Source organism: Propithecus coquereli, unplaced genomic scaffold (assembly GCF_000956105.1).
Source record: "Propithecus coquereli isolate 6110/MARCELLA unplaced genomic scaffold, Pcoq_1.0 Scaffold210, whole genome shotgun sequence".
NCBI lineage: Eukaryota > Metazoa > Chordata > Mammalia > Primates > Indriidae > Propithecus > Propithecus coquereli.
In genome coordinates, this window is record NW_012146079.1 from 5744713 (window position 1) to 5769758 (window position 25046).

The 25046-nt window shown below is 53.9% G+C and overlaps 1 protein-coding gene across 1 annotated transcript in view; it reads right to left on the reverse strand.

The window, feature by feature from the left end:
• The window catches only part of ADCK3 (aarF domain containing kinase 3), a 41325-nt gene extending 16896 nt beyond the window's left edge, over nt 1–24429 (reverse strand). Inside the window, exons 1-4 of the mRNA XM_012644406.1 lie at nt 24368–24429; nt 4194–4379; nt 1533–1931; nt 1213–1279 (exon numbers count right to left, since the gene is read on the reverse strand). Coding sequence (XP_012499860.1) covers nt 1213–1279; nt 1533–1931; nt 4194–4370 — 643 coding nt within the window. The 5' untranslated portion in view covers nt 4371–4379; nt 24368–24429. The remainder of the gene's footprint in view (nt 1–1212; nt 1280–1532; nt 1932–4193; nt 4380–24367) is intronic.
• Nucleotides 24430–25046: the final 617 nt, after the last annotated feature.

A 25046-nucleotide genomic window follows, 5' to 3' on the forward strand; every position in this document is an offset into this window, starting at 1 on the left:
AAGACAGCCAGTCTCCATTCAATGTTAGAACCCACACATCGGTCCAGCTCCCAGAGGACCAGGCTTTGGGGAAGCCAGTGTGTGAGCCTCTGCCCAGAGCCAGCCTTGAATGAACAGGATGGGTTTCCAAAGGAGAAGAGGTGGCAGAGGAGAACAGCATGGATGGTGGGTAGTTACGGGACGGGAGACTTACAAACCAGCCCAAGCAAAGCAAAAGGTAGACAAGTGACAGTGGGTGTGCATAACCACTTAGCACCAGTATCACCAGGAACCAATCCGAACTCTGCTACGTACAGCCTTGCAAATAGCCACTCGCCCAAGGCCAGTATGAATCAAGCTACCCAAACTGTTGCTTTCATGAATCATGCTGCTTGGAGAACCTACTAAAGACAGCTGAGCTCTAAAGAAACACACTTCCAGTAATTCCATCTTAGAGTATACCACGGCAAAGGAGATGGCACTTTCAACAGGAACATCTTGGTGCATCAATAAGCAATACACATGGCAATGCGACATCGTAAAAGCAGACACGACTGCTACAAACCTGCACCATAAAATTATCCTTCGACTCATACAAAAAGAGCACGAGTGGATTGGGTACAATGGCTATTCAAACCCACAAAGCACAAATGAAGCTCACAACTCCACAGCGTATTAAATTGGCTTTAAACAGCAGCAGCTCAGGGCCACAGCACCTCGTCCCGTTCCACTGATGAGCTGCAGGAGATCGAGCAAACGGGTTCCCCAAATGGCTGGTCCCAGGGCAAGAAAGGCGCTGTTTAGGGGCTGAACAGCCCCAGTGAGGAACCTGCACTCACTACCTGGCCTCCTTCCTGCAGAGGCCCCCCAAGGCAGCCGGCTGGCAGCGGGGTGGAGACAGGAGGAACAGGTGATGCTGCAGACACTGCCCCCAGGGAGGCGGCAGACCAGGCTACAGCTCACAGCGCAGCACTAGCTGCGCACCAGCTCCCGGACACAGCCGAGGCCCAGCTGGAACCCGGCAACTGGATCACTCGCCCATGGAAACATCCAGTCCAGCAGCTGATGCGAGGGCAGCCGCTACCACCCACTGCACCAATGCCTTCCCTGGGGTGTGGCTGGGCCCCCACCCACGTCCACCTCCACGCAGACCCCGGAGCAGCCCCGGCTCCACCCAGAGTGGGCTGGCCCGGCAGGGCAGGTGGGGCAGCCAGGGGCCCGCAGCCACCTTACCTCCGAAGTTGGCCAGCCGCCCGATCCGCGTCACTGGCACCTTCCGCTCCCGGGCCTGCTCGCTGAGCTGGAGGAAGAAGAGAAAGGGACCTGTGGGATCGGCAAATGGGCACAGACCAACCTGCGGGGGGATCATGCTGTGCCCCCACAGCCCCTCCACCCCCAAAGGCAGCAGCTCCACCTGGCAGCATACCCACCAAGAAGAGGCCTCCGTGTTCCTAAAAGGCCACAGTATCCTGACAAAGTACCCGAAGCGGGGGCCAAGGCCAGCGCCACCGTGGGTGGGAACCAGCCCGCCCGCTCCGGGGCCCGGGACGTACCGCCTGCTTGTGCGGCTTGTTCTCAGGGCGGGCCTTGGCCTGCCGCGCCTTCTCGATGTCCTGGGCCGTGAGGCCCCCCACAGGGGCCTGGTCCTGGTGGAAGAACCTTCGCTGAAAGCCCGGGGCACAGAATGAGTCTGTGGGATTTGCAAAGAGTCTCCCATGGACCCTGCCCAGAGGGGAGGTGGCCTGGCCCGGGAGCCCGGCTTCACTAAAGGGTCCGCTGCCAACGTAGGCAGGAGCCGGACCCTCGCCCTGGGTGTGACCCCACGATGCGGGCGGTGATGGGTCTGCGGAGAAGTCAGCGGAGGCTCCCATTGCCTGCGGGCCTGAGAAGTGCAACTCTGCTTCCACGTCTTCCAAGTTCTCCACAAAAGGCTCTTCGCGTTTGTCCTGACCCTGCAGGGAGCAAGGCCAGTGTGAGGGGTGCAAGAGCGAGCCAGGAGCTCTTCCCGTGTCTGTCCCCGCGGTACGGGACGGCATGCTACCGCCCTCCCACCCTCTTCGACCCTCCAGAGTTAAAACGATACTACGCCCAAGGCCTCGGGCACCCTTCCCAGCCCGGGAGCCAGGACCCGGGCTCCAGCCCTGATTCTGCCAGGACTCTGCTCTGTGGCCGGGGCGGGTCACTGAGCACCTACTGCATGCCCAGCTGGGGCCAGGCCAGGTGCCCACCCCACTCCCCAGCAACAAGTTCCTCATCTGCAAATCAAGGCCGAGGAGGGGGCCTCCAGGGCTTTGGGGAGGGTAAACCTGGCCACAAGACAGGGCAAGCTCTCAGAGGTGAAAACACAGCCAAAGGCCAGTGAGGGGGCACACATGGGGACAGCCCCTCGCTGCAGACGTGGTTTCTGCCAGTCGGCCTGGGGCTTGCGTTTAAGAAGTTCTCACGGGAGAGGTGGTCACAACCAGGACCAGGAATGGCTGTCCCTGGGAGCTTGGGGTACATGGAAAGGGGGTGCAGGGGATATACTGTGTTTTCTTTGTAACAGGCACCAAGGCCTGCCCTTGCGCCCAGGTCCTTTTTACTTTTGAACCAGGAGTAACCTTGAGTGACTTCCTGCCCCTGCTCTGCCACTTCCTCATCTGAAAATAGGGCTCCCCATCGTCACAGAGTTATGTGGGGCCACAGGGCCAGGGACACAGTGCCAGGGAGGCTATAGTTATAACAGCACTGACTTCCGAAGGAAGCCCGGAGGCCTGGATTCCTGGTTCAGCTAAAGTGGCTCACCCAGTCCAGTGGCCCACGTGCTGCCTGCAGCCCACACGGAACATCCAACGGGAGGCAATGGCTCCCCGCTAGAAAAGGCACCACACAAGGCGGCGGAGGCCACAGCGCAGCCTCAGCAGAGGGAGGGCAAGAGCAGGGAGTCTTGGCTAGGAGGGGGACAAGGAATCTGGTCCTGTCATTTAACAGTCAGGGTCTTGCAGCAAACTGCTTATCTCAGATTCCTCTGAGAAACGGGGTGAGCATCAGGCCCGCCCCCGTCCCGGGACAGCGGTGAGGCTCAGAGGAGATCACGGGTATAAAGACTTCAAAAGTCAAAGGCACATATGTACGGTGAGAGAGTCACCATAGCCCCACTGGATCCTTACGGAGCAGGAGGGAAGGGTCTGGGAATCTTACACCTGAGACTGACCAGAGGCCTGGGGGCCGTGATGGCCTCACAGCCTGGAGGAACACTGTGACCTTTGTCCAGCTTAGCCAGCCACAGGGCAAACTTCCAGCACACGTGTACATGCCCACGCACACATGTACACACGCATGTGGGCACATGCACACACGAATGTGCACACAAACACCCTTCCTCATCCCCTCGGACCATCAGGGAAGTTGCTGGCGACACCGTGGTGGGCAGTGCTCTGGAGTAGCCGACCCTGTTTGCAATCACCTCTCCAGCACTCATTTTTGCTTAAAACCATCCCTTGGGTGTAAGACATCGAGGCTTCCTGGACCTCGGCACAAAAGGTGATCTCCCCCAGCAGCATGAGGGATGAGAGACGCTGGAGGTGACGCTGCCCCCGGCAGGGCTGTGCCAGCTGCCACCCTGGAAAGGAGCAGAACCCCTTCTGGGAGAAAAACAAGGCCAGGCCTCAGCGGAGGATCAGCAGACTGGGTGGGAAGAGCCTTCGAAGGCTGAGCCAGGCTGACCACGGCCCTGTTAGGGACTGCATGTGCGTGCGTCCCCCTAAATTCACCTGTGGCAACCCAGCCCCAGCTCCTGGATGATACGGGGGGCATCTGGGGGTACCTAAGTCAGGAGGACAGAGCCCTCCTCAGTGGGATTAATGCCCTTCTAAGAGGGGCCCCAGAGAGCTGCCTTGCCCCTTTCCGCCACGTGGACACAGCGAGAAGACGGCCATCTATGAATCAAAAACGGGCCCTCACCAGACACCAGATCTCCCAGTGCCTTAATCTTGGACTTTCCGGCCTCCAGAATTGTGAGAAAGAAACATTCTGTTTAAGCCGCCAGTCTATGGGTCCCTTACCACAGCCACAGCCTCACACGGGGCAGGGGGACATGCTGGCAGGGCGGGAGGCTCCCTGTCCTGGCCACAAGAAGATCAGCTGCCATGGTCACACCCCCAGGTCCCACCAAGAACCCCAAGTCCAGCTCTCTTCCCGCCAGCACCCCCCACCGCCTGGCCGGGCCTCCTTACCTGTGCCTTCCCCAGGAACGCGCTGACCTGCTCCGCAGCCGTGGACTGCAGGGCCCTGGCCGCCGTGAGGAGCTCCCCACCGATGCCCCAGTGCTGCAGATGGGTTTCCACAGCCGCCCGGGTCAGCTTGGCAAGGCCTTTGGCCACCATGATGGCGTCCCCCAGCATGGCAGCCATCCTTCAGGGCTGGAAGAGAGGAGGCCGGGTAAGGGCAGGGCTCCACACACCAGCCAACCCACACCCTGGGCAGAAGGCCATTTGGTTTTCCCACTGATCTCCCCTTCTGATCCAGGCTGACTAAAAGAAAGAGAGGGCGGGGCTCAAGGGAGACTCCAGGTGACCCCCAGCACTGCAGGGGCGTGAGCAGAACAACAGACTGTGGGGTTGGCTCGCAGCATGCACCACTCCCTACACACCGCCCCGCCCGGGCCTCAGACCACCCTGTGAAAACCCTGGGGCACGGAGAGGTAGGGAGATCTGCAGCAGGACCGGGACGTGAATCGGGCATACTGACTCCTCGTGCAGTGCTCTTCCCTCTGCATCAAGACCATACGCTGGGTGGGCGCATCGCACTCCCAAAGCATCTCACAGCAGTGCTGTTCCGACCCAAACCCACACAGACTGGGGCTGCTAGTCCCTACCCGGCTGCTGCCCAGTGAAGCCTCTGACGGACCCGCAGACCAAGGGACAGCCAGAGCCCCTCCCCGCCACCCCCTACCCCCTTCCCGAGTCAGCCCACCCTCCGCTACAGCCACTCTCCAAGCCAGTGTTTTCAAACTGCAGTCTGCGCCCACAGTGCCGCCAGCTTGGGAAGATCCTAACCAGCTCCCAGAACAAACGAGCAACACCACGCTGTGACTGGCAAAGGAAGCGTCAGGAGCGCTGTGGGTAGGACCGTCACGTGAATTCGTTTCTCCCTTGGTTGTGTGTGTCATTCTCTCTCTGCGGGGTCATGATATAAAAGGTGTTTTTTAACGTAGGCCAGAGTCAGGGAAGCTGAAAACCACTGCGCACAGTGGTACTCAGGACACGGCCCGTGTTCTCGTTAGCTACTGCCAGGGGCTGTGCAGGGGTCGAGAGTGAGTCCTGTCGGCACGCTCCGGCCTGAGAACGGCGGGACCCCCACACGAGGAGCACTCCAGCCAGGGCGGGGAGGAGCTGGGCGGGCCGAGACAGTGGGATCTGCTGAACGTCCCCAAGATGAGGAAGTCAGAAACCAGGGAGGGGTGTGGATGGCAGTTCAGGCAGGGGACCTGCGTGAACAAAGCCATGCAGGCCGAGAGCCCAGACACACGCTGGTCGCAGGCATGGCCCAGCAGGAGGGAGGGGCAGTCACAGAGATGACTCCTGAGATGCGATCTTATCACGTTGATTAATAGCAGCACAGACGGGGAAGGCCATGTACGAGCACGACAGGGGTCCCTCACCAGAACCCTGGGACTCCTGCAGATGTCAGTCCCCCTCCCGCCTGCTCTGCAGGCGGAACAACCCAGCCACTCCAGGGACTCCTGCAGGAATCGGCTCTGCCCCTGGGATGGGATAAAGCTACTCTTATTTAAAAGAAGGAGCCCCGTAATGCACAAGATCCCAGAACTTGAGATGATCGGCCATAAGCTGCCCTCAGAGATCACCTTCACCCTCAAATGACAGCCGCCAGCACACCCTGGCCTAGAAGCTTTCCGTACATCTTCTAATCTTCACAAATGACCTGATGGCATGGCTATTATGGACCCCCATTTACAAATGGGAAAACCAATGCAGAGAGGTTCACTAACTGGCCAAGGGCACGCGGCTCCGGATGGTAGCCGCGGGTGGGACCCCAGCCCTTGCTCTGTGCCCGCATCACGCTGCCTCCCTGAACGCTTGGCCCACCCACTCCAAGGCACTTCTGCAGGGACAGGGCACAGATGCCTGCACTCTAATCCAAGCCAGGGAGGTGTGGGGAAGGTAATTATACCCTTGAAGAAGATGGGAGCCGGGGAGGGGGGCTGGCCCAGCCCTTCCCCTGGTGCCACTGCACACCTGGGCTCCGCTGTGCACTCCTGCACCGCATGGCAAGGAGCAAGGCCAGCCCCACAGAGCGAGCGCCTAGAACTGGGGCAAGAGCACATAAGGCTCAGATGGGACTGGTGCCAGCTCTCAACGCCACAGCCCCCGACCCCCCCCCACACTTCACTCACCACCCAGGGTGGGGTGGGGAAGGAGGAGCACCCACTGCGGCCACAAAGCGGAGGGAGGAAGGCAGCTTCCGAAAGAGACATCAGGGACGTGCAATGGCAGATGCAGGGGGACATCTGTTCAGAAGGACCATCCACGACACCACCTGCCTCAGGGGTCCCCAGAAACAGGCCTTCACCTGGCTCATCTCTAAACCCAACCCAGATAACCAAGACAGGAGTCTTCCATGGCCACAAGCTGGAAAATTCCACACATCTGATGTCCAATCCTCCTCAGAACTTCCTCCTAAGATCTATTAATATTTAATTCAGACTTTGTTTTTTTGGCTTAAAACTATTAATCTTCCAGAATTTTCCATTCAAGTTATCATAACCACATACTAAAGTTTCACTACACACCACACCCAGTGAACTCCCAGTGAACTCCCACTGGTGCCTAGTCTCACCCTAGAGATTGGGCACCAGGTCCGGGCAGGAGAGACGGCCGGAGCCAGCTTACCTGGAAGGAAGGAAGGGCCTGCCCACGTGGAAATAGCACCCCAGAAATATGCACTTCCCTGCATACTGGGAGGCAAGGCCTGTTTTTCTCAAATCAATAAATATTTGTTGCTAATAAACACAGTCTGTCATTTGTGAGCAGATTAACACATGGATGCATATTTCAAAACCACAGCCTGCACTCACCCACCTTTGACAAATATTATTGGCTTACTGTGCAGGGGCCTTACCCTAACCCCTCACCCTTCAAAGTGAACTGTGCATACCCTCGTCAACACCAGGTACTTTTCTTTACAGACAGGGTCTCATTCTGTCACCCAGGCTGGAATGCAGTGGTGTCAACATAGGTCACGGTGCAGCCTCAAACCCCTGGGGCTCAAGTGATCCTCCTGCCTCAGCCTCCCAAGTTCCGGGACTGCAGGTGCACGCCACCATGCCCGGCTTAACACCGGGTACTTTTCTGCAAAGGAGTCTCTGCTCTCAAAAGAGTAGAGAGGAGGGAGGGGAACAACCCCCAGAAGGAAGTATTTTTCCAGAACTTTTCTCATCTTCCATTTTCAAAACTTGGGGTCTCAAAAACCCCACTTCTAATGCACCACAATCCCAACATGATTCATAATTCAACTCTCCTGAAACTTTGCTGCAAATCCCCTCCAGGAATGCACCCAGAACCAAGCACTTAGCTACACCGGGAAGCAATTTCATCATGATTTTAAATAAATAAAACTAAAAGCCCTGAAACATATTTGATACACAAGTTAAAAACTCTCCCAGCACCATGGTTTCAACTGCAAGTATTAGAGCCATCGCTATGCTCAGCCCTTTCCCCCTACTTCGTGTGCTGGCCCTCAGGTTTCCAGGGTCTCACCTGTGAGAAACATAGAAATGGAGGTTCGGCTCCTTGTCCATTCTGTAGGGAAGCCTCCTGCAGGCCTCAGCACCTGCCTGCTCTCCCCTGAGGAATGGAAAACTCCGGGTGACCACACAATAAAGCAGAGGGGGTGGGAGACAGACACCCACGCTGGGGGGTGCCTACTAGCTACGTACTACACCCAAATGAAAAGTCATCCAGGTGTCCCTCCAGCGCGCGCTGGCTAACATCTCCCCCCCAACCCCGCTCTGGGCTAGTCCCCGCAGGCCCTGGGTGAATCTGCCCTGGCCCCGGGGGTTCACAGCTGCAGTGACGTGCAGACACTCTGTAATGGGCACAGGTGCCAGGGAGACGGCCGGACGCCAAGTGACGCCGACACCAGGATCAGATGTAGAGGAGGCAGCCTGACTGGAAGACCCTGTCCTCAAGCCTGGACACAGGCCCCAGCTCTGCCCTGCCACCCCCAGAAGCTGACACGGAGGTCGCTGCCCAGCCCCCTTCCATCCCTCCTCAGTAGGGGAGGGCTCCAGGCGGCTCGCCAGGCCCCTTTTCTGGTCCTAACGTGCTCAACTGCTACAAAGGAAGTAAATTTATTGTCTAGAGAGATAAATAAATGCAGCTTCCCACCCCCAGGGACAGAGACTGAAGAACTGGGTGTCCCCTGACACGTGAGGATGTTTTCCTGTTGAACCTTCACTCTCTGACCTTTCCAAAAAGCTTGCAGAGAGACGCCTTCCCGCACACGCTGGGGACTCGGGACTCAGGCCTTCCGACCTACACCTTAGCTGGAAATCTGGGGGATGGGGACCCTCAAATTAGTCTCCAAAACTAAAAACACCCACCAAGGAGTGCCTACCTGGCCAGATACAAGATGTATCAGCAGGAAAATGAGCTGTGCTCTTTCAAAAAAACAAACAGGCAATCCTGACAGGCAGAAAGCAAACAAAGGCATCATACACTGTCCACTCAGGACCCACATGGCAGAGAAAGGTTTACTCTGAGGAGAGGATTCCCACAGGCACCCAAGGCCCCCCTTCACAGCCAGAACTCACCACCTGTCACTCATCTCCTCTACACAGTAGGCCAGGACGTGTGGATTTACCACGCAGTTCTTCAAGCCCCTTTGTAACTACGCAGTGTTGCAGCGCAGACCAGCTCCTGCCCAAGCAAAGCAGTGGTGTCTGTATCTCCAACAGCCAAGGGTCCACCCCCTCTGGTCTCTTCCTAGTCACACCTGCCACTGAAGCCTTGGGGGCTGGTATAAGAACTCGAAAGCAAGTGGCCCAGAAAGCCCTTTGTCCTGGGGATTGTGTCAAGCAGGGCAGAGTCCGGCCGTCTTCTGCAAGCCTAGCACCCCCACATCCCACAGGCCCCTCAAGCTCAGCATGTTCCAAACTGACCTCACCACTCCTACGCCACCCCCCCAGGGCTCCCACCCTGAGGAATGCTGCTACCACCTGCCCTAGACCATCTGATGCTCCCACTTGGGCAACGCGCAGCCCCCGACTGCCACTGGGCCCCCAGCCTTGCTCCTGCTGATGCATTCCCTAGGCCGCTGTCAGAGCCATCACTTTAGATGGAAAAATCCTGGCTAGGCTCAACAGGTCACACCTGTAATCCTAGCACTTTGGGAAGCCGAGGCAGGAGGACGGCTTGAGGCCAGGAGTTCAAGACCAGCCTGGGCAACATAGCAAGACCCTGTCTCTACAAAAAAAAAAAAAAAGAAAAGAAAGAAAAATTAGCCAGGTGTGGTGGCACATGCCTGTAGTCCCAGCTACTTGGGAGACTGAAGCAGGAGGATCTCTTGAGTGCAGAAGTTGGAAGCTGTAGTAAGCTATGATGACACCACTGCACTCTAGCCTGTCGACAGAATGAGACCCTATCTCAAAACGATAAAATTAAAAGGAAAATCCTATCAAATCACTCCCAGGCACTGTGCCTTCTCCAAGGGCCTTAAGGGGCTGAAAGACCTTCATGACTTAGCTCTTTCCTGCCCCGCCCCCCACGGCCCTCCTTACATTTGCCATGTTCCCCGCACTGACTCTGTATTCCGGCCAGGCCGCCCCATCCCTGGAACCCAGAGGGGTTTCTTCCTGCAGGCCTGCGCACATGGAGCGCACGTCCTCTCGTCCTCACGGGTCTTCGTGCAAACATCGCCTCTTCTGGGAAGCCTTCCCCAACACGGCCCCCAGCACCCTGTGCCCCACATCGCAGCAGTGACGAGGCTCTGAATCTGCCTGGGTAAACTGTCCCCTCTCCCTGACCAGGCGTCAGCCACAGGACAATGACCACATCTGTCTTCCCTCTGTCTCTCCAGTGCCTACCACAGTGCTCGAGACAGAGCAGACAGGTAATAAGTATTTGTTAAATGAAATGAACTCAGCTGGTCCCTCCAAGGTTCAAGAAAGCCTGCCATTCCCGGAACTGCCTCACACCTGCTGGCTGCTTTTAATCTACAGGCAGAATCAAGGCCTCTTAGGACGCTGGTCTGAGGCAGTGGTTCTCAAGCTGTTGTGTGCATCCGAATCACCCAGAATACTAGTTAAAACACAGACTGCTGAGCGACAGCCCCAGAATCTCTGATTCTGTAGGTCTGGGGTGGAGTCTGGGAATCTGGATTTCCAAAAAATTCCCAGGTACTGGTGACACTGCTGGTCCCAGGACCTTGCCCTAAGAACCCCAATTCTGGAGGAAGAGAAGGAAAGGGAGCCCACACCTACGGCCAGGCAGGAAGTCTCAAGCAAGACCCCCTCCTAAGAGTCTCCACCTGCTACACTCTCCCCAAAAGTCTGGCCTTGCCCTTAAGCAGGAATCTTCCACCTGCCCCTTCTTTTTCCATTATTCCTTCAAGAAACTGAAAAAAGAAATCAAAAGCAAATGAGCTTAAAGACAATGACCCACAGTGCCAGCCCCAAGGGCTCTCAAGACTCACTTCAAGCCCACTTTGGCAAGGACCATTTCATGATCTCCAGGAGGCCTTGGGCGGCAGGCGAGTGGCCTTCTGTCCTCTCCCAGCCAAGAACAGGCTTTTGACTTTGGGCACAAATATTCCCAATTTCTAGCCTTCCTGAGCACAGAAACGTTCCTTTACATCCTTGAAATTTTTCTTTTTTTTCACTCTTTGAAAAATGAAACAATTGACTGTTTCCTCCAAGGACTCAGAAGAATGTATGTGATGGGGAAAAGACTTAAACTTCCAAACCAAAATCCATGAATTTCTGCAGATTTAGCCTTCACCTCAGCCTTTAAAATCACACACAGGGACCATCAGTCAAATATCTCAGGCAACTCCAGGCTTCTATCTAGTGAGGTCCAGCCTCTGGGGCTCTGTCAGCGGATCCTGAAATATCCTCACGTGCTATCAATTGTCAAAGGCAACTGAATTCGTGAAAAAGGGCCCAGGGGAAGAAAGAGAAACAGCGTCCACCCTCCCCCTGTCCCTGAGCCCCAGCCCAGGGCTGCTGAGCGAAGCCTCCGCAATGGGGCAGGCGCTAAAAGGCAACCAGGCTGCACTCACCTGCCGCCGGCCCCACACGGCACACCTACCTCGGAGGTCCCTCGCCCCTTCTCCTCCTCAGGCCAGCCTGCCTGGTAACTATGCAAGAATCCCGCCAAAACCTGACAAATTGCATTTCCTTAAAAACGGATGTGTGTGATAATTCAGCTATAAGAACATAAAAGTCAGGCTGTCTAAACTTGGCCAGCGGAACAATGGTACCCACAGGAGGGAATGCTAGACAGTCACTTAACATGCCACTGTGAGAGGTATTTACTGACAAATAAGAAAGTGTATTCCATATTCCCACGCGAAACAAAAAAAGCAGGTCAAAAACAGTGTTATTTACCCTTCCTTTTGCAGGGTGGAAGGAGGAAGGAAGGAAAGAAGGTGATAGCATCTGGGTGGTGGGATGATAGATCTTTTTACAGCCTTCATTCCTTTAAGTTTTCTAAAGTTTTCTGCAAAGAACATGTACGACTTTTACAATAGAAAATAATTTTATAAAAATAATCTTAAATATCTTCTGTTAAGAAAAGCTAAGCAAGGGCATGAATGTGTAATTTTTAAAAACTGTTCCCCACGCCTTAGGCACTTGTCCAGGGCAGAATGGCAGCAGGGTCCAGCACGTCAGAGTGCTATAAAAGAATGACTCTCCCTGCCTTGTGTCGCCACTGTCCTTCATCAGAAGACAACTGCCCCTAACGGGCTGCCAGGCAGATAGAACACGGCCACCCCACTGTGGGGAAAGCGGCTCCACTGTTCTTCTTAGGGGAGTGTTGGCAAAATCACTCGGCACAGGCCGACTGTCTCCCTGCCTGCCCCAGTGTCGGCCCCTGCGTTAAAAGACGGGAATACTTAATGGGTGCTTACCCCCCCCAAAAAAAACAGGACCCTAATTTAGAATTATGTAGTAAGTGAAGTGACCACATTTTCTGGACCAAAAATTAAGACACGCAATATGACTGGTGTCCTTCTAGGGCAGGGGTCAGCAAACCACAGTTCTCAGGCCAAATGCAGTCCTGCTGCCTGCTTTGTAAATAAAGTTTAATTGGAACACAGCCGGCTCATTCGCTTATATATGTATGGTCCATGGCTGCTGTTTTTTGGCTACGAGAGGAGAGTTCAGGAATTGCAAAAGAGACCTATGGCCCACAAAGCCTAAAATATTTACTGTCTGTCAACTCTATTCTAGGGCAATGGAGTAAAATATAACTACAACTGGCCCAGGAAATCTGGAAGGTTACCAGAGTTGGATGAGAACAGCCCAGTAAGTCTGGGGTTGGAGCGAGCTCTGCTCCTGCCCCTGAGACAGACACACAGCTGCTCACCACCCACAGGTCTCGGGGGCGGGGGGGGGGGCGCACACAAAGGAAGGGGCTCTGTTTGGGCCACATTTTACTGGAATATCCAGGGCAGGGTGGCTTCCAAGTGCTGCTCATGAAGGGATCAGGCCTGGGGGGTGGGCGAGGGTGTCAGATGCCAACTTCCTGCACATCTCTCCACGCTCCTCCGGCTGTTTCAAGAGGCTCGTGGCCATAACTGCTACCCCGTGCAAGCCACTCCCCACTGTCAGCCCACGGCTTCAGCTCCAGCTGTCATGAGGTCACGACCATCTAACCACTCCTTCGTTCCTTAGTAAGAGCCCCTTTGCCAGGCAAGCACTGGGCATGGGCGTGGGCATGGGCGAGGGGGTTGTTGCAGGGAGGCACAGAGGCAGACAGGCAGGCAGAAGGGGTGTACCTGCTGCCTCTACCCGAAGCCCACACAGAGCCCCTCTTGAGCAGGGGGCGGTGGTGGCCTCCCAGTGACCCACACAGGCTGGCCTGTCTGCCCCGGTGGAGAGATCTGAGCTTCTGTTTGCCACAGACCCCACACAGGTCTGTACCCACAGCCCTTGGGATGACCCAGTGGAGTTGTGCCTTATAAGGAAAGGCGTTTCCAGGCCTCAAGTTGTCTTTTAGGCTTAGGACTTTACCTTCCCTTGAAAGCTACTTCTGGACTACTGGGTTTTTCTCGCAATGTTTACAAGCACACACCAGAGCTTGCTGAGCAACAGACCCTCTGACACACTTCCCCAGCAAATGGAACCAGTGCCCTAGATATTTTCACTTTTTGAGAAGTGAACCAGCACACCACAACGATGATAACTAGAGCGGCTTTTATTCACAGTTTAATACATGCCATGCTCTGTGCTCAGTGTTCTACTTAGCACAGAGATGTATATCTCGATCATTTTTGTTTATTTTTTTGGACACAGGGTCTCACTCTGTCACCCAGGCTGGAGTGCAGTGGCCCTATCATAGCTCACTATAACCTCCCAACTCTTGGGCTCAAGTGATCCTCCTGGCTCAGCATCCCGAATAGCTGGGACTACAGGCACATGCCACCATGACCAGCTATTTTTAAATGCATTTTTGTAGAGATGGGGTTTTACTATGTTGCCCAGGCTGGTCTCGAACTCCTGGCCTTGAGTGAGCCTCCTGCTTCTGCCTCCCAAAGCACTGGATTACGGGCATGGGCCACTGCGCCCAGTCTGATTTTTGAAAGGTACCATTATTATGCCCATTCTACAGATGAGGGAGCTAAGGCACAGAGAGGTTAAGTAATATTCCCAAAGTCACACAGTTTATATCAAGTAAAGCTGGGACCTCAATCCATCATGGCTCAGGAACTAGGCAACCGATTTAATATGTAAGAGGAGAAAATAAGCAAAAGAGTATGTTTTTGATGTCCCAGACTACAAGCCTCCATTCTCCATCCACTGGCAGATTAAGACATTCTTAGGTTTCCCTGAGTGTGTTGCCCTGTGGTGGGCAGCAGGTAGGGGTGGAGATGATACAAAAGCTGCAGAAGGCAAAGTTCCAGCCTCTGATGACAGCCCAGAGAGGGACTCAACGCTGTGAACAAACCTGCAGGGGCCCAGTGCTCCAAAGCGCAGGCAGGCAACACTGAGGGTCCCACGCATCCTCTCCTCCCTCTGGCAAGAAAATGTAACCCATTACACACAGGCTTCTAGGTGCCAACCAGCCAAGCAGGGGGTCCTGATGGCAATCTTGTTTTCTGACTAAAATCCCACTAAACTTTTCTGCTTAAAACATTTAAAAATATTTGGTTCAGGAAGTGAAACCAGCAACATGGTGAAGATGCTGTGGAGTTCGGTGAACTGGGTTCAAATCCTGACTCTATCACTGACTTGCTAGCATGATCTAAGTCATGTAAGCTTATCCTTGCGCCTCAGTTTCCTCATCTTGGAAAGGATTAGATAATCCATATAACAGCATTTAAAGCATACAGTAGGTGCTCAAAAACCATTAGCTAACATGATTGTCATTATTATTGCAACCACACAGATACTCTGAAATGAAGTTCAGACCTGGTGAGACCAGAGGGAGCATGAACGAGATATTCTGGATAATCCATTTATATCCCAGGTCTCCCTGCTGGGTACAGTATCATGTCTGAGTCACGGAGGCAGGCTGGGCTGGCGGAAGACAGTCTCGCCCTCTCCCAGGGACCAGGGTAGTTTATCCAGCACTGTGGTGTGAGGCATCATTTGGGAGAGGCAGTCCAGTGTGCTGGCGGCCTGCTTGGAAACAGGCGGGACAAAAATACCTGCTGATATTCCTTACCACTCTTTTTTTTTTTTTTTTTAGAGACGGGGTCTCACTCTGTCACCTGGGCTGCAGGCTGGAGTGCAGTGGTGTGATCCTAGCTCACTGTAACCTCGAACAGCTGGGCTCAAGCGATCTCTGGCCTCAGCCTCCCGAGTAACTGAGACTACAGGTGCACGCACCACACCCAGCTAATTTTTGCAGAGACCTACACTTGCTCAGACTGGTCTCAAACTCCTGGATTCAAGCGATCCTCCCGCCTCAGCCTCTCAAAGTGCTGGGATTACGGGCGTGAGCCACCATGCCAGTCCCTACCACACTTAGAGAAAACATCATGGGAGCTTTTGCCTAGGCATTTTCTGGGAGGAACAGTGGGAGGAAAAATCCCTCTGACTCCCACAGCTCCCTGCCTCCAAGCCAGGAACACTCCCCTGCCAGATTAATCTTCCTAAAATCCATTTTCATCATGCTAACAACTTGCTGAAATGGCTTCTTCACTGTCTGCAGAAGTCCTAACTCCTGGGCCTGAGGCTGCAGGTCTCTGAATCGGGCCCCAGGCCTCCTTTCCAGCCTCCACCTACTCCTGTGCAGCGTGAGTGAGCTCCAATCTGCGGGCAGCCAAGCCTGCCCTCCACCTCTGCTCATCTGGAAACCCACGCTTCGGCCTCTGGGCTAGGAATCAGCGCTCCCCGCCGTGACCAGCTGGGCTATTCCAGGCCACTCCTGAACCATCTCTGACCTGTTTCCTCAGCTGGAAATGACGGTATGAATTCTCACGTCCAATCTAAACAGAGGGGGGGATGTACTTTGAAACATATGAAAGTACCACATAAATGTAAGAACACATTCCTGTTCCGGGCCTAACTCGACTCTCGGCTGTTCCGCATCTGAGTCTTCTATCAGCTGACCTAAATCTTCCAGTGCGGTTTCATACATTATCTTCGTGCACAAAGACGTCTTTTCTGTTCCAACTATTAATACAAGCTCCTGTGGAGGGGCTCTCGTCTCAGCCACCTCCGACTCCTTCCCACCCACCCCCACACACAGACTGACCCTGACACATGCCGTACACGGGTTAACTGAAATCAAAAAACCACTGTCATGCAGGAAGGTGAATAAGGACCCCTGGAGTTGAGGTTGAGGGGTTTCTTTTAACGTGAAATCAGGCATTTAAAAGGCTGTCTTTAAAGCTGGCCAAAATACTGTGGGTGGCCGTAGCAGGCTGAATCATGGCACCCCAAAGATGTCCACGGCCAATCCCTGGAACCTGTGACGATGTGACCTGCAAATGGGACACTGCAGCTGTGATGACGTTAAGGCTCCTGAGATGGGGGATTATCCAGGGGGCCAGTGTAACCACAGGGTCCGTTTAACAGGGAGGCAGGAGGGCAGAGTCAGGAGGTGTGGACAGAGGCTGAGGCTGGAATGATGCAACTATGAGGAAGTGGCCACAAGCCAAAGACCCCGGGCAACCTCTAGAGGCAGGGAAAGGCGAGGGGAGGGCGCTGCCCTTGAGCCTCCACAAGGAACCAGCCCTGCTGACACCTTAATTTTAGCCCAGTGAGATCCACTTCAGAATTCTAACCTTCAGGACAGGCACGGTGGCTCACGCCTGCAATCCTAGCGCTCCGGGGGGCTGAGGCGGAGAATCGCTTGAGCTCAGGAGTTCAAGACCAGCCTGAGCAACAGCAAGACACTGTCTCTACTAAAAATAGAAAAAATTAGCCAGGCATGGTGGCACAAGCCTGTAGTCCCAGCTACTCGGGAGGCTGAGGCAGTAGGATTGCTTGAGCCCAGGAGTTTGAGGTTGCTGTGAGCTAGGCTGACGCCACGGCACTCTAGCCGGGGCAACAGAGTGAGACTCTGTCTCAAAAAAAAAAAAAAAAAAAAGAATTCTAACCTTCAGAACTTAAGGCAATAAATCCGTGTTGTTTTAAGCCACTAAATTTGTGGTACTTTGTACAGCAGCAATAGCAAACGAATAGAGTGGCTGTTTTTTAAAAAGGCAAATTGTTAGGTTGGGGAGAGGGGCTGTATTCTATAAGAATTTCCAGACTATTCTTCTAAAATAACTTAGTTTGGTCACTCCACAAATGGTACTGAGTTCTAGCTAAGCACCAGGCACGAAGCTAGGTGTTGGACAACTCCAGGCACAGCTCAAAACACGTTCTTGATGACAGAGCCCTGCCGGTTTCCCTATAAATGTGTCCTGTTCTTCTACAAGCCTCTCTCCCAGGGTCGGTGCAATGTTCAAGCCATTATCGAACGCTTGTGAGATGCCAGGCACTGTGCACAGGTTTTATATTCTTAATCATTCAAAGCACTTTCACCTCAGGTTAGTGTTTCAATGAAAGTATAATCATAACAATAGCTACCATTTATTATTCCCCTTCTGTATGCCTGACATTTTTTTTTTTTTTTTTGAGACAGGATCTCACTCTGTTGCCCAGCCTGGAATGCAGTGGCTTTATCATAGCTCACTGCAACCTCTAACTCCTGGGCTCAAGTGATCCTCTTGCCTCAGCCTCCTGAGTGGCTGGGACTACAGGTGCTCACCACCACACCCAGCTAATTTTATTCTATTTTTGTAGAGACCAAGTCTCACTCTTGCTCAGGCTGGTCTTGAATTCCTGGCCTCAAGCAGTCCTCATGCCTCGGCCTCCCAAAAGGCTGGGATTACAGATGTGAGCCATTGAGCCTGGCCTGCCTGTCACTTTATATTACTTCTAATCCATACAACCTAGTGAGGTATTATCATCCCCACTCACCGATGGGATGATTAATGCTTATCAAAGTTAAGAAATCTCCTCTAAGTTCCAAAGCTGCCAGATGCTGGACCATCTGCACCTGACCCCAGGCCCCAGCCCCTTCTTCTTATTGCCTAGGAAGCTGGGAGACAGCAGGTAAGAAACCTGCCCCAAATCAATAACTTTTTTCTTTTTAGTCAATAGTCACTCACCAGGAGATATAACCAAGGTTCACACCTTGAAAACTCTGTCCACCTGGTTGCAGAAAATTATGAGTCATATAAATCCTGGAGCCAGCTGGGCTCTCAAAGGCCAGCTGGTCAAACTCTCCACTCCGGAAATTTCCTCAGCTACCAGGGCTGAGGGCATCGTACTTCTCCTTACCAGCGATCCCACCCAGTAAAGGCAAAGCTGGGTTCTGGAGCCAGTTTGGCATTAGACACAAAGGGTAGAAAGAGGCAGAAGCCCCACACTGAAGACCACTTCTGGGTACGCAAGAGCAAGGAGGAGCCCCTGGGCCCTCAGTCTTGCCACACTGACACCCAGTACCAGCCTTCATTAGCATCACCTCCAAATGCCACACACAGGCAGGTATGGACACTTGCACACATCACTGCAAAGAGGTTAAATTAACATGTTCTACCACTGAGGTTACATGCAACCCTCTGGCACCACGTTTATGCAAAACCCCAATAGCTTTTAAAACCAATGAGTTAACCCAGACAAGGGACAACTCTAAACAGACTATACACACAAAGAAAAATGACAAGGTGACGACGGGCCCCAGGAGAGATGGCTGTCACCTTGCTGATCTCCACTCTCCCTAGCCCACAGAGCTGAGGCTGCGGGCCACCAGTGCCCTTCACTGTGGGCCCCAAGGCAGCTTCGCGGCTTTACCTCCCAACTACTCCCTCCATGCCCCAAGCTTCAGCCAGGATGGACCTCCCCCCGTGTGCACACACACGTACACGCATAGGTTGTTCTACTTCCACATCCTGCTCCCTTCTCCTCCCGGAATGCTATCTCCCCCGCTGGAATCTCACTCACACTGCTGGACTGTTTAAACCCCTCAGATTCAAGTCACCTCCTCTCCTCTAAACTCCCTCATCTCTTAATGGCCTCAGGTCACTTCACGAAGCCCTGTATGACCCTTTGTGTATCTGTCGCATCTCCCTTACCACATGGTAAGCTCCTAGAGAGTGAAGACCGCTCTTTCCCAGTTCTGTGTTCCCCATGGGTTCTGGCGCTGTGCCTTGCACACGCCAGGAGTTTAATCCCCGTACGAGTCACTGAGGCAGGGGCCCAGGCACCAAGGGTGTTCCTAGCTTGCCAATCTCCCTCATCTAGAGCCCAGGACCGAAGGGACAACGAGGAGTGCAGAGCTGAGCACCAGGGAAACCTGAACCCCCTCAGCATGTCCTGGCGGCGGCAGCAGCAACACCCCCTTCTTTTTTTTTTTTTTTTTTTTTTGAGATAGAGTCTCATTCTTTTGCCCGGGCTAGAGTGAGTGCCGTGGCATCAGCCTAGCTCACAGCAACCTCAAACTCCTGGGCTCAAGCGATCCTCCTGCCTCAGCCTCCCCAGTAGCTGGGACTACAGGCATGCGCCACCATGCCTGGCTAATTTTTTGTATATATTTTTAGTTCTCTAATTAATTTCTTTCTATTTTTTTTTTTAGTAGAGACGGGGTCTCGCTCTTGCTCAGGCTGGTCTCGAACTCCTGAGCTCAAACAATCCGCCCGCCTCGGCCTCCCAGAGTGCTAGGATTATAGGCGTGAGCCACCGCACCCGGCCCACCCCCTTCTTAAAGAGTGATTTTTACGGGAGCAAAGCCAGGTGAGTTTCCAGCCGGCTTCATGAGTCTGCTCATGGAGGGCACACAGACACGGGGAGGAAGGATAGGGGTGCCATCGCCTCTACTGCTTCCTCTGTTTCACCCCACTCCTTGTCCACAGAGGGAGAAAAAGACGGCAGGCAGTTGCTCCTCAGAAGGCCATTCCGCCCTGCCCATTACCAGGGGAGGAAGCACTACGAACTTATTTTTCAATCTCAGAAAGACTGGAGATGTTTGCCCACGCACCTGTCAAACAGTAACTTACGGGGCAATCTACTCTTAACTTTTACCCTCCTCCGAGCCAGTATCGGTGCCAAACAGAAATGTGACAGGCAAGAAACAAGCACTGGGCTTGACCCCGGCTCTGAGCTTTAACTTAACATTTCTTTTCATATGAACAGTGCTGATGACCTCCCATCCAGCATCCAGCCCAGCGGATGGCACCGATGTTGCCACCAGGTCCTCTAGTTCCCGGACACCACACATATGTGATGAGGGCTGACAGGGAGGCAGCCAACCACACGTGACCTCAGGCACACCAGTTCTCCTCTTTGGGCCTGTGTCGTCCTTTCCTCACGTATACATGCGGTGACTGACCTAGGTGATCTCTAGTTCCCAGACGTTAGGACAGGGCTATTTATCCCTGCAGCACAGACCGTCAACAAGGTGAGCACACCACAGGGCAGTGCTGAAAAGTGGGATTTAATGGGGTCTGGAAAGAATAATTCTCAAAACAGTTTGGGTACTGATTCTTCTAGACATTCTACGAAAATAGCAAGACATGGAAGGCAGACCCCCTTTGCCTCACAAAGGCAGAGAGGTGGAAAGCCTATAGCCTCCCTCTCAGGAAACACACTTCTGGAAAAATCCAATGGCTGGTACAGAGGTGGGGAGAGGAAAAGGGACTGGCCCTTTTCATACAACCAGGAACACCTCCCTGCCTCCCTTCTGCACGCGCGCACGCACACACACTCACTCACACACACACACACTCTCTCGCTCTCTCTCTCTCTCTCACATACACACTCCTTCACTCACTCCTACGGGGAACGAGCAACTCCTCCCAGAACCCTGAGGTTACCTAAGACTCTTCAAGCCCCGCACCCCACCCCGTCCCTCCCATATTAAGCAGAGGGCCTCACTCCCTCTATAGCAGACCTCAGTTTCCCCCCAATTGGAAGCACTCAGATGTGAGCACCCACAAATTCTTGGCTCCACCTCTCAGACCCTTCCCCAGCCTCTCCTCCCGTCCCATCTCCTCCCAAACTGACCGTCCCCCTTCTCCTTCCTCCACAAGGACCTTGCCCCAACCTGTTTTTTCTTTAGCCTTTGGCCTCTCCTTTCACAAAAATCTTCCCCCTCAAGCCCACAAACCCACCCTCAACTCTCCTGCTGACCCTGCTTCCTCAGCCTGTTGACACGGCCAACATGGTCTCCCGAGGAGAGGGACGGGGTGCACTTGTCTCTTTCCCGCTCCCTCAGCACACGACGTCTGGCCTCTCTGTGACAGCTGATGGCTCAAGCCAGGGGCCTCCTCAGCCCGCCCCACCACCACCCTGCTGGCCTCACACACTCCCCTCTGCCCGCTCCTCTCTCCTTATCTTCCCCTACCTACTCCACGGTGTGGGAGTTCCCAGCCAGTTCCCTATCCTCTGCCTCCCTGCTGTCTGCACTGTCTCCTGGGCTGCTTCGGCCTCTCCACTCTCCGGCCAGGCAGAACCTCTCAACCACCTAAGCCATTTCTAGAACAAACCAAATTACACACATACATGCCCCATCAAAGTCCCATGGGCAACTCTAAAGGGGCTCAGGGGACTGATAGAGGGTGATGGAACTGTTTAATATCCTGATTGTGGTAGGAGTTACATGACTACATGCATTTGTGAAAGTGCAAAACTGCACATTAAAAAGGGTAGATTTATATATGCAAATTATCTTAATAAAAAAAGATGGAAAAAAATAGTCCCGCAAGCACCTTAACTCCGTTATATCTAAAACTAACATGACCATCTTCCCCCCAACCAGCTTTTCCTCGTCTTAAAGATATTTTCAGTAATAACAACATATTCCTACTCCTCCCCGCACTGGAAATCTCAACCCTGTATCCAACCAGTTAGTCAGTCTAGAAATTCCACCTGCAAGTCTCTTGAATCTATGCCTTGAGTAAAGGGACTCAGAGCACCCTCACTTCTCATAAACTGCCTCCCTGGGCCCCCACTCCTCCCACACATGCAATTCCAGAAAGAGCAGGACCCCTGAACTCCCCAGCTCCCACCAGTTCCCCTTTCCACCGGCTCTCCCAAGGTCCTGGATATCGTTTAACAGGAATGCCGGAACAATTTCCACACGCCACTGTCAAATCAAGACAACTCTCTATCTAAATATTCCTGTCTAATTTTGCACACAGCTCTTGTTTCAACTGACAAAGATAATGACTCAGTGTCCATGGTTCTTGATGGAAAACTATCCTGCCGAGTTTTGAGCTTCCCAAAAATAGCCTTCTTTAAACTTCTCTTTGAGAAGGGAGCAGTGACCTCTCCTGATCCTTTTCTACAGGCAACAAAGGGCACCCAAAAGACCCCCTAACTGACCAAGGAGTATTCCAGGAATATCCTGATATATCCCCACAGGATCAGTTAACCACAAGAAAGGGAAATGTATAGTATAGCCTTGGGATGTTTTTCCTTGCCTTGTGCAATAATCACTGTTTTCTGGCTTTTCTGCATGCCCATCAGTTTGGGACATAAATTCTGGATTACACTGAAGGCAAAATCTAGACTCAGAACTAAAGCCTTTCTCTGCACACACAAAAAAAGACGCTTTGGTGAATAGGTTGACCAAAGCAAAAAGAAAAAGAAATAGCTCACTCTCTTTGACACTGATACATCAATCAACTATAAAAGAACTCCACAAATTATACACATGTCCATGCTGCACCACTACCCTCCTGGAGGGGCAGAGAGTCCATGCAAATGTACACACATGTATGTTTAAAATCAGCCAGATGCTTGCTCAATGCAGACGCAGGACTGGCCCCCTCCCACATCATAAGACACAGAAGATGTCTGAGCAAAAAGTGAGGATAAATAAAACATCACCCTGGAAAAGCCAACGGTGGATAACTGAATTGGCCTTTCTGCTAGCATTCAGACAGCTTAAACTTGTCTGTTCATTGTTTGTATTTAAAAATTGGCCCGCAGTCATTTCATGTGTAAACCCCCAAAGTCTTACAATGTCTCCTGGACAGAAATTACTAGTCTTCTACTCCTTCAGCACACCCGACCCGGCCAGTCACGGTCACACATCCAGTAGGCACAGTAAATGTCCACGGGCTTCTACCTCCTACCTCTTTACTGATAGGTTTCGCCTCTGCCCCGGGTGCACAGTGGGGTCTCCTTTAAAGCCCAGTCTACCCAGCTTTTACCACTGGGTTAGGACAGAGGGCACAACACTACCCTCTGCCTACCCAGAGGGGTACTTGGCAGCATGGGTGATCCTTTTTAGAATCTTACCTCAGTGGTTCTCAACCAAGGGTGATCGTGCCCTCTAGGGAACAGGTGGCAATATCTGGAGACATTTTTGATTGTCACAACAGCAGGTGGGGGGTGGAGGTGGTGCTAGTCTAGTGACTAGAAGCCTGTGATACTGCTACACATTCTACAATGCACAGGTCAGGTCCCCTACAACAAAGAATTATGGGTCCAAAATATCAACAGCCAGATGTTGAGAAACCCTGTCTTAGGTGACACATTGGCTGAGGGAGGTGCACAGACCACTCCGCTCACTTTTCCTTTCAATAGCCTGACGTCAGTCCAAAAATCCTAACAATTCTGCGCTGTCTGCATTATTTGCAAAGCTGAACAAAACACTCAGAGCCATCACCTGAGTCTTAAAGATGTTGCTCCTGTGACCCACCAGCCCCCACTTTTGTCTCTTCTCAGAAGGGCCCTCCGCAAAAGAGATAGTCTCCCAGCAACCCTCCTGCTGGGATGACCCGATCATTCATGGCATGACAACTGGCAGGCTGGCATCAATGCATCGTCAAATCCTTTGGCAAGGAGGTAGGTCTGGCATGACCAGCTCCTCAGTCCTGTCATGTAGACCCAAGAGCCAAGTTTTTCTACAGGCTGCAGGCTGGACTCAGGCTGGGAGGCTGCACACAACCTTCTCACCCTTCAGGAACCTGACATCGCTCACCCAAATGTCCCAACACCCAGACCTGCCCCTGCAGCACTCCCCATCACCCAAGGCACATGGGAGAACTGGCCTAGGTTTGGCAGAGGGGGCTGTTGCCCCTGTGCCATGAGTGGGAATAGCCAGGGAAGGGCTCAAGTGTAGGGGATTAAGCCCAAACCGCTCGCAAGATCCCCAGTGTTTGGAGAAGTAGGAGGAAGGGCCAAGGAAAAGCAAACGGAGGAAAGGACCAAGAAGGGTCCTCTTTGCCAGGTTCATCCAAAATGCAACAGCTGGTGCCAGCTAAACAAGTCAAAGTTCTTACACAAACCTGCAACCTGGAACAGTTAGAGCCCTAAGACACAGTGCAAGGAGGTCTGGGAGTGAAAAAAAACATTATCATGAGAAAGCCAGATAGGAAAGCTGTACTGGCGACCAAGAGGCTCGGGCAGCGGGCACCGGGGCTCCCGGGTGCGTTCTAGGGACCCAAGGCTCTGCACGCGGCCCTCGTCCCCTCCTCGAGGCAGGACCGGCAGGCTGCGGTGGGCACGGGGGTGGGAGACGGCTGCTTAGCCCCCACCCTGCACCTGAGGAGCGCCCACCGCGCCCCGACCCGGCTCTCGCGGCCAGTGAAACTCGCCGAAAGGAAGCCGCGCTGTCACTGGAGGAGGATGCAAGAAGGACCCCGGCGGGGGTTGAGCCCAGTTCTGGCCGCATCCAGATGGCGCCTGGGCACGCGGCGGGCAGGCGGGCAGCAGCCTTACCCCGCTGCAGGAAGCTAGGGTCCGCGGTCACCTTCGAGACGCCTCCGCGCGCTCGCCGCTGCGCAGACGCCCAGCACGCGCTCCGGATCTGTTTACCAACTCGCCCGCGCCGGGGGAGGCCCAGCGCTGGCGACCCGCCTCCGGGCTGCTCCCATTGGCTGTGCCGCCGTCGCTGGCCGAACACCGTGCGGCGTGTGGGAGCGTGCTCGGCTCGTGCTCCCGGCCGCCAGCCAATCGAGACCGAGGGCGGAGCGAGGGGAGCCAATAGGAGGCCGTCCTGGTGGACAGGGCCCCTCCCGTTCTTTCCTTACCCACCTCCCAGCTGCCTTTTCCCCTCGTTGGGCTAACGGGACTGGAGGTGGCTCTGTGGGGTTGGTTGTCCGCGCGCGCGTGCGTTGAGAACTGGCACTTTGCCGCAGCGAGCAGGTGTGCGTGACAGCGATGGCCTGTCGTCTGCCAGTCGCGGGCCTGCGGGTGCTCGCCGGGCCTCCGCGCAGGCCTGGACGGGAGGCCGTGGACGGGACAGACAAGGCTGCAGCGGCGCGGAGGGTGTCGCCGCTCTCAGGGCGGGGCGAGGCCTGCTCATGGCTCCCCTCTGCACAGCGAGGGCCCCTGTCCCAGTTTCCACAAAAAGCACGCAGAGAAGGGAAGGCGCGGCCCCTCCTACGTTATCCGCGGT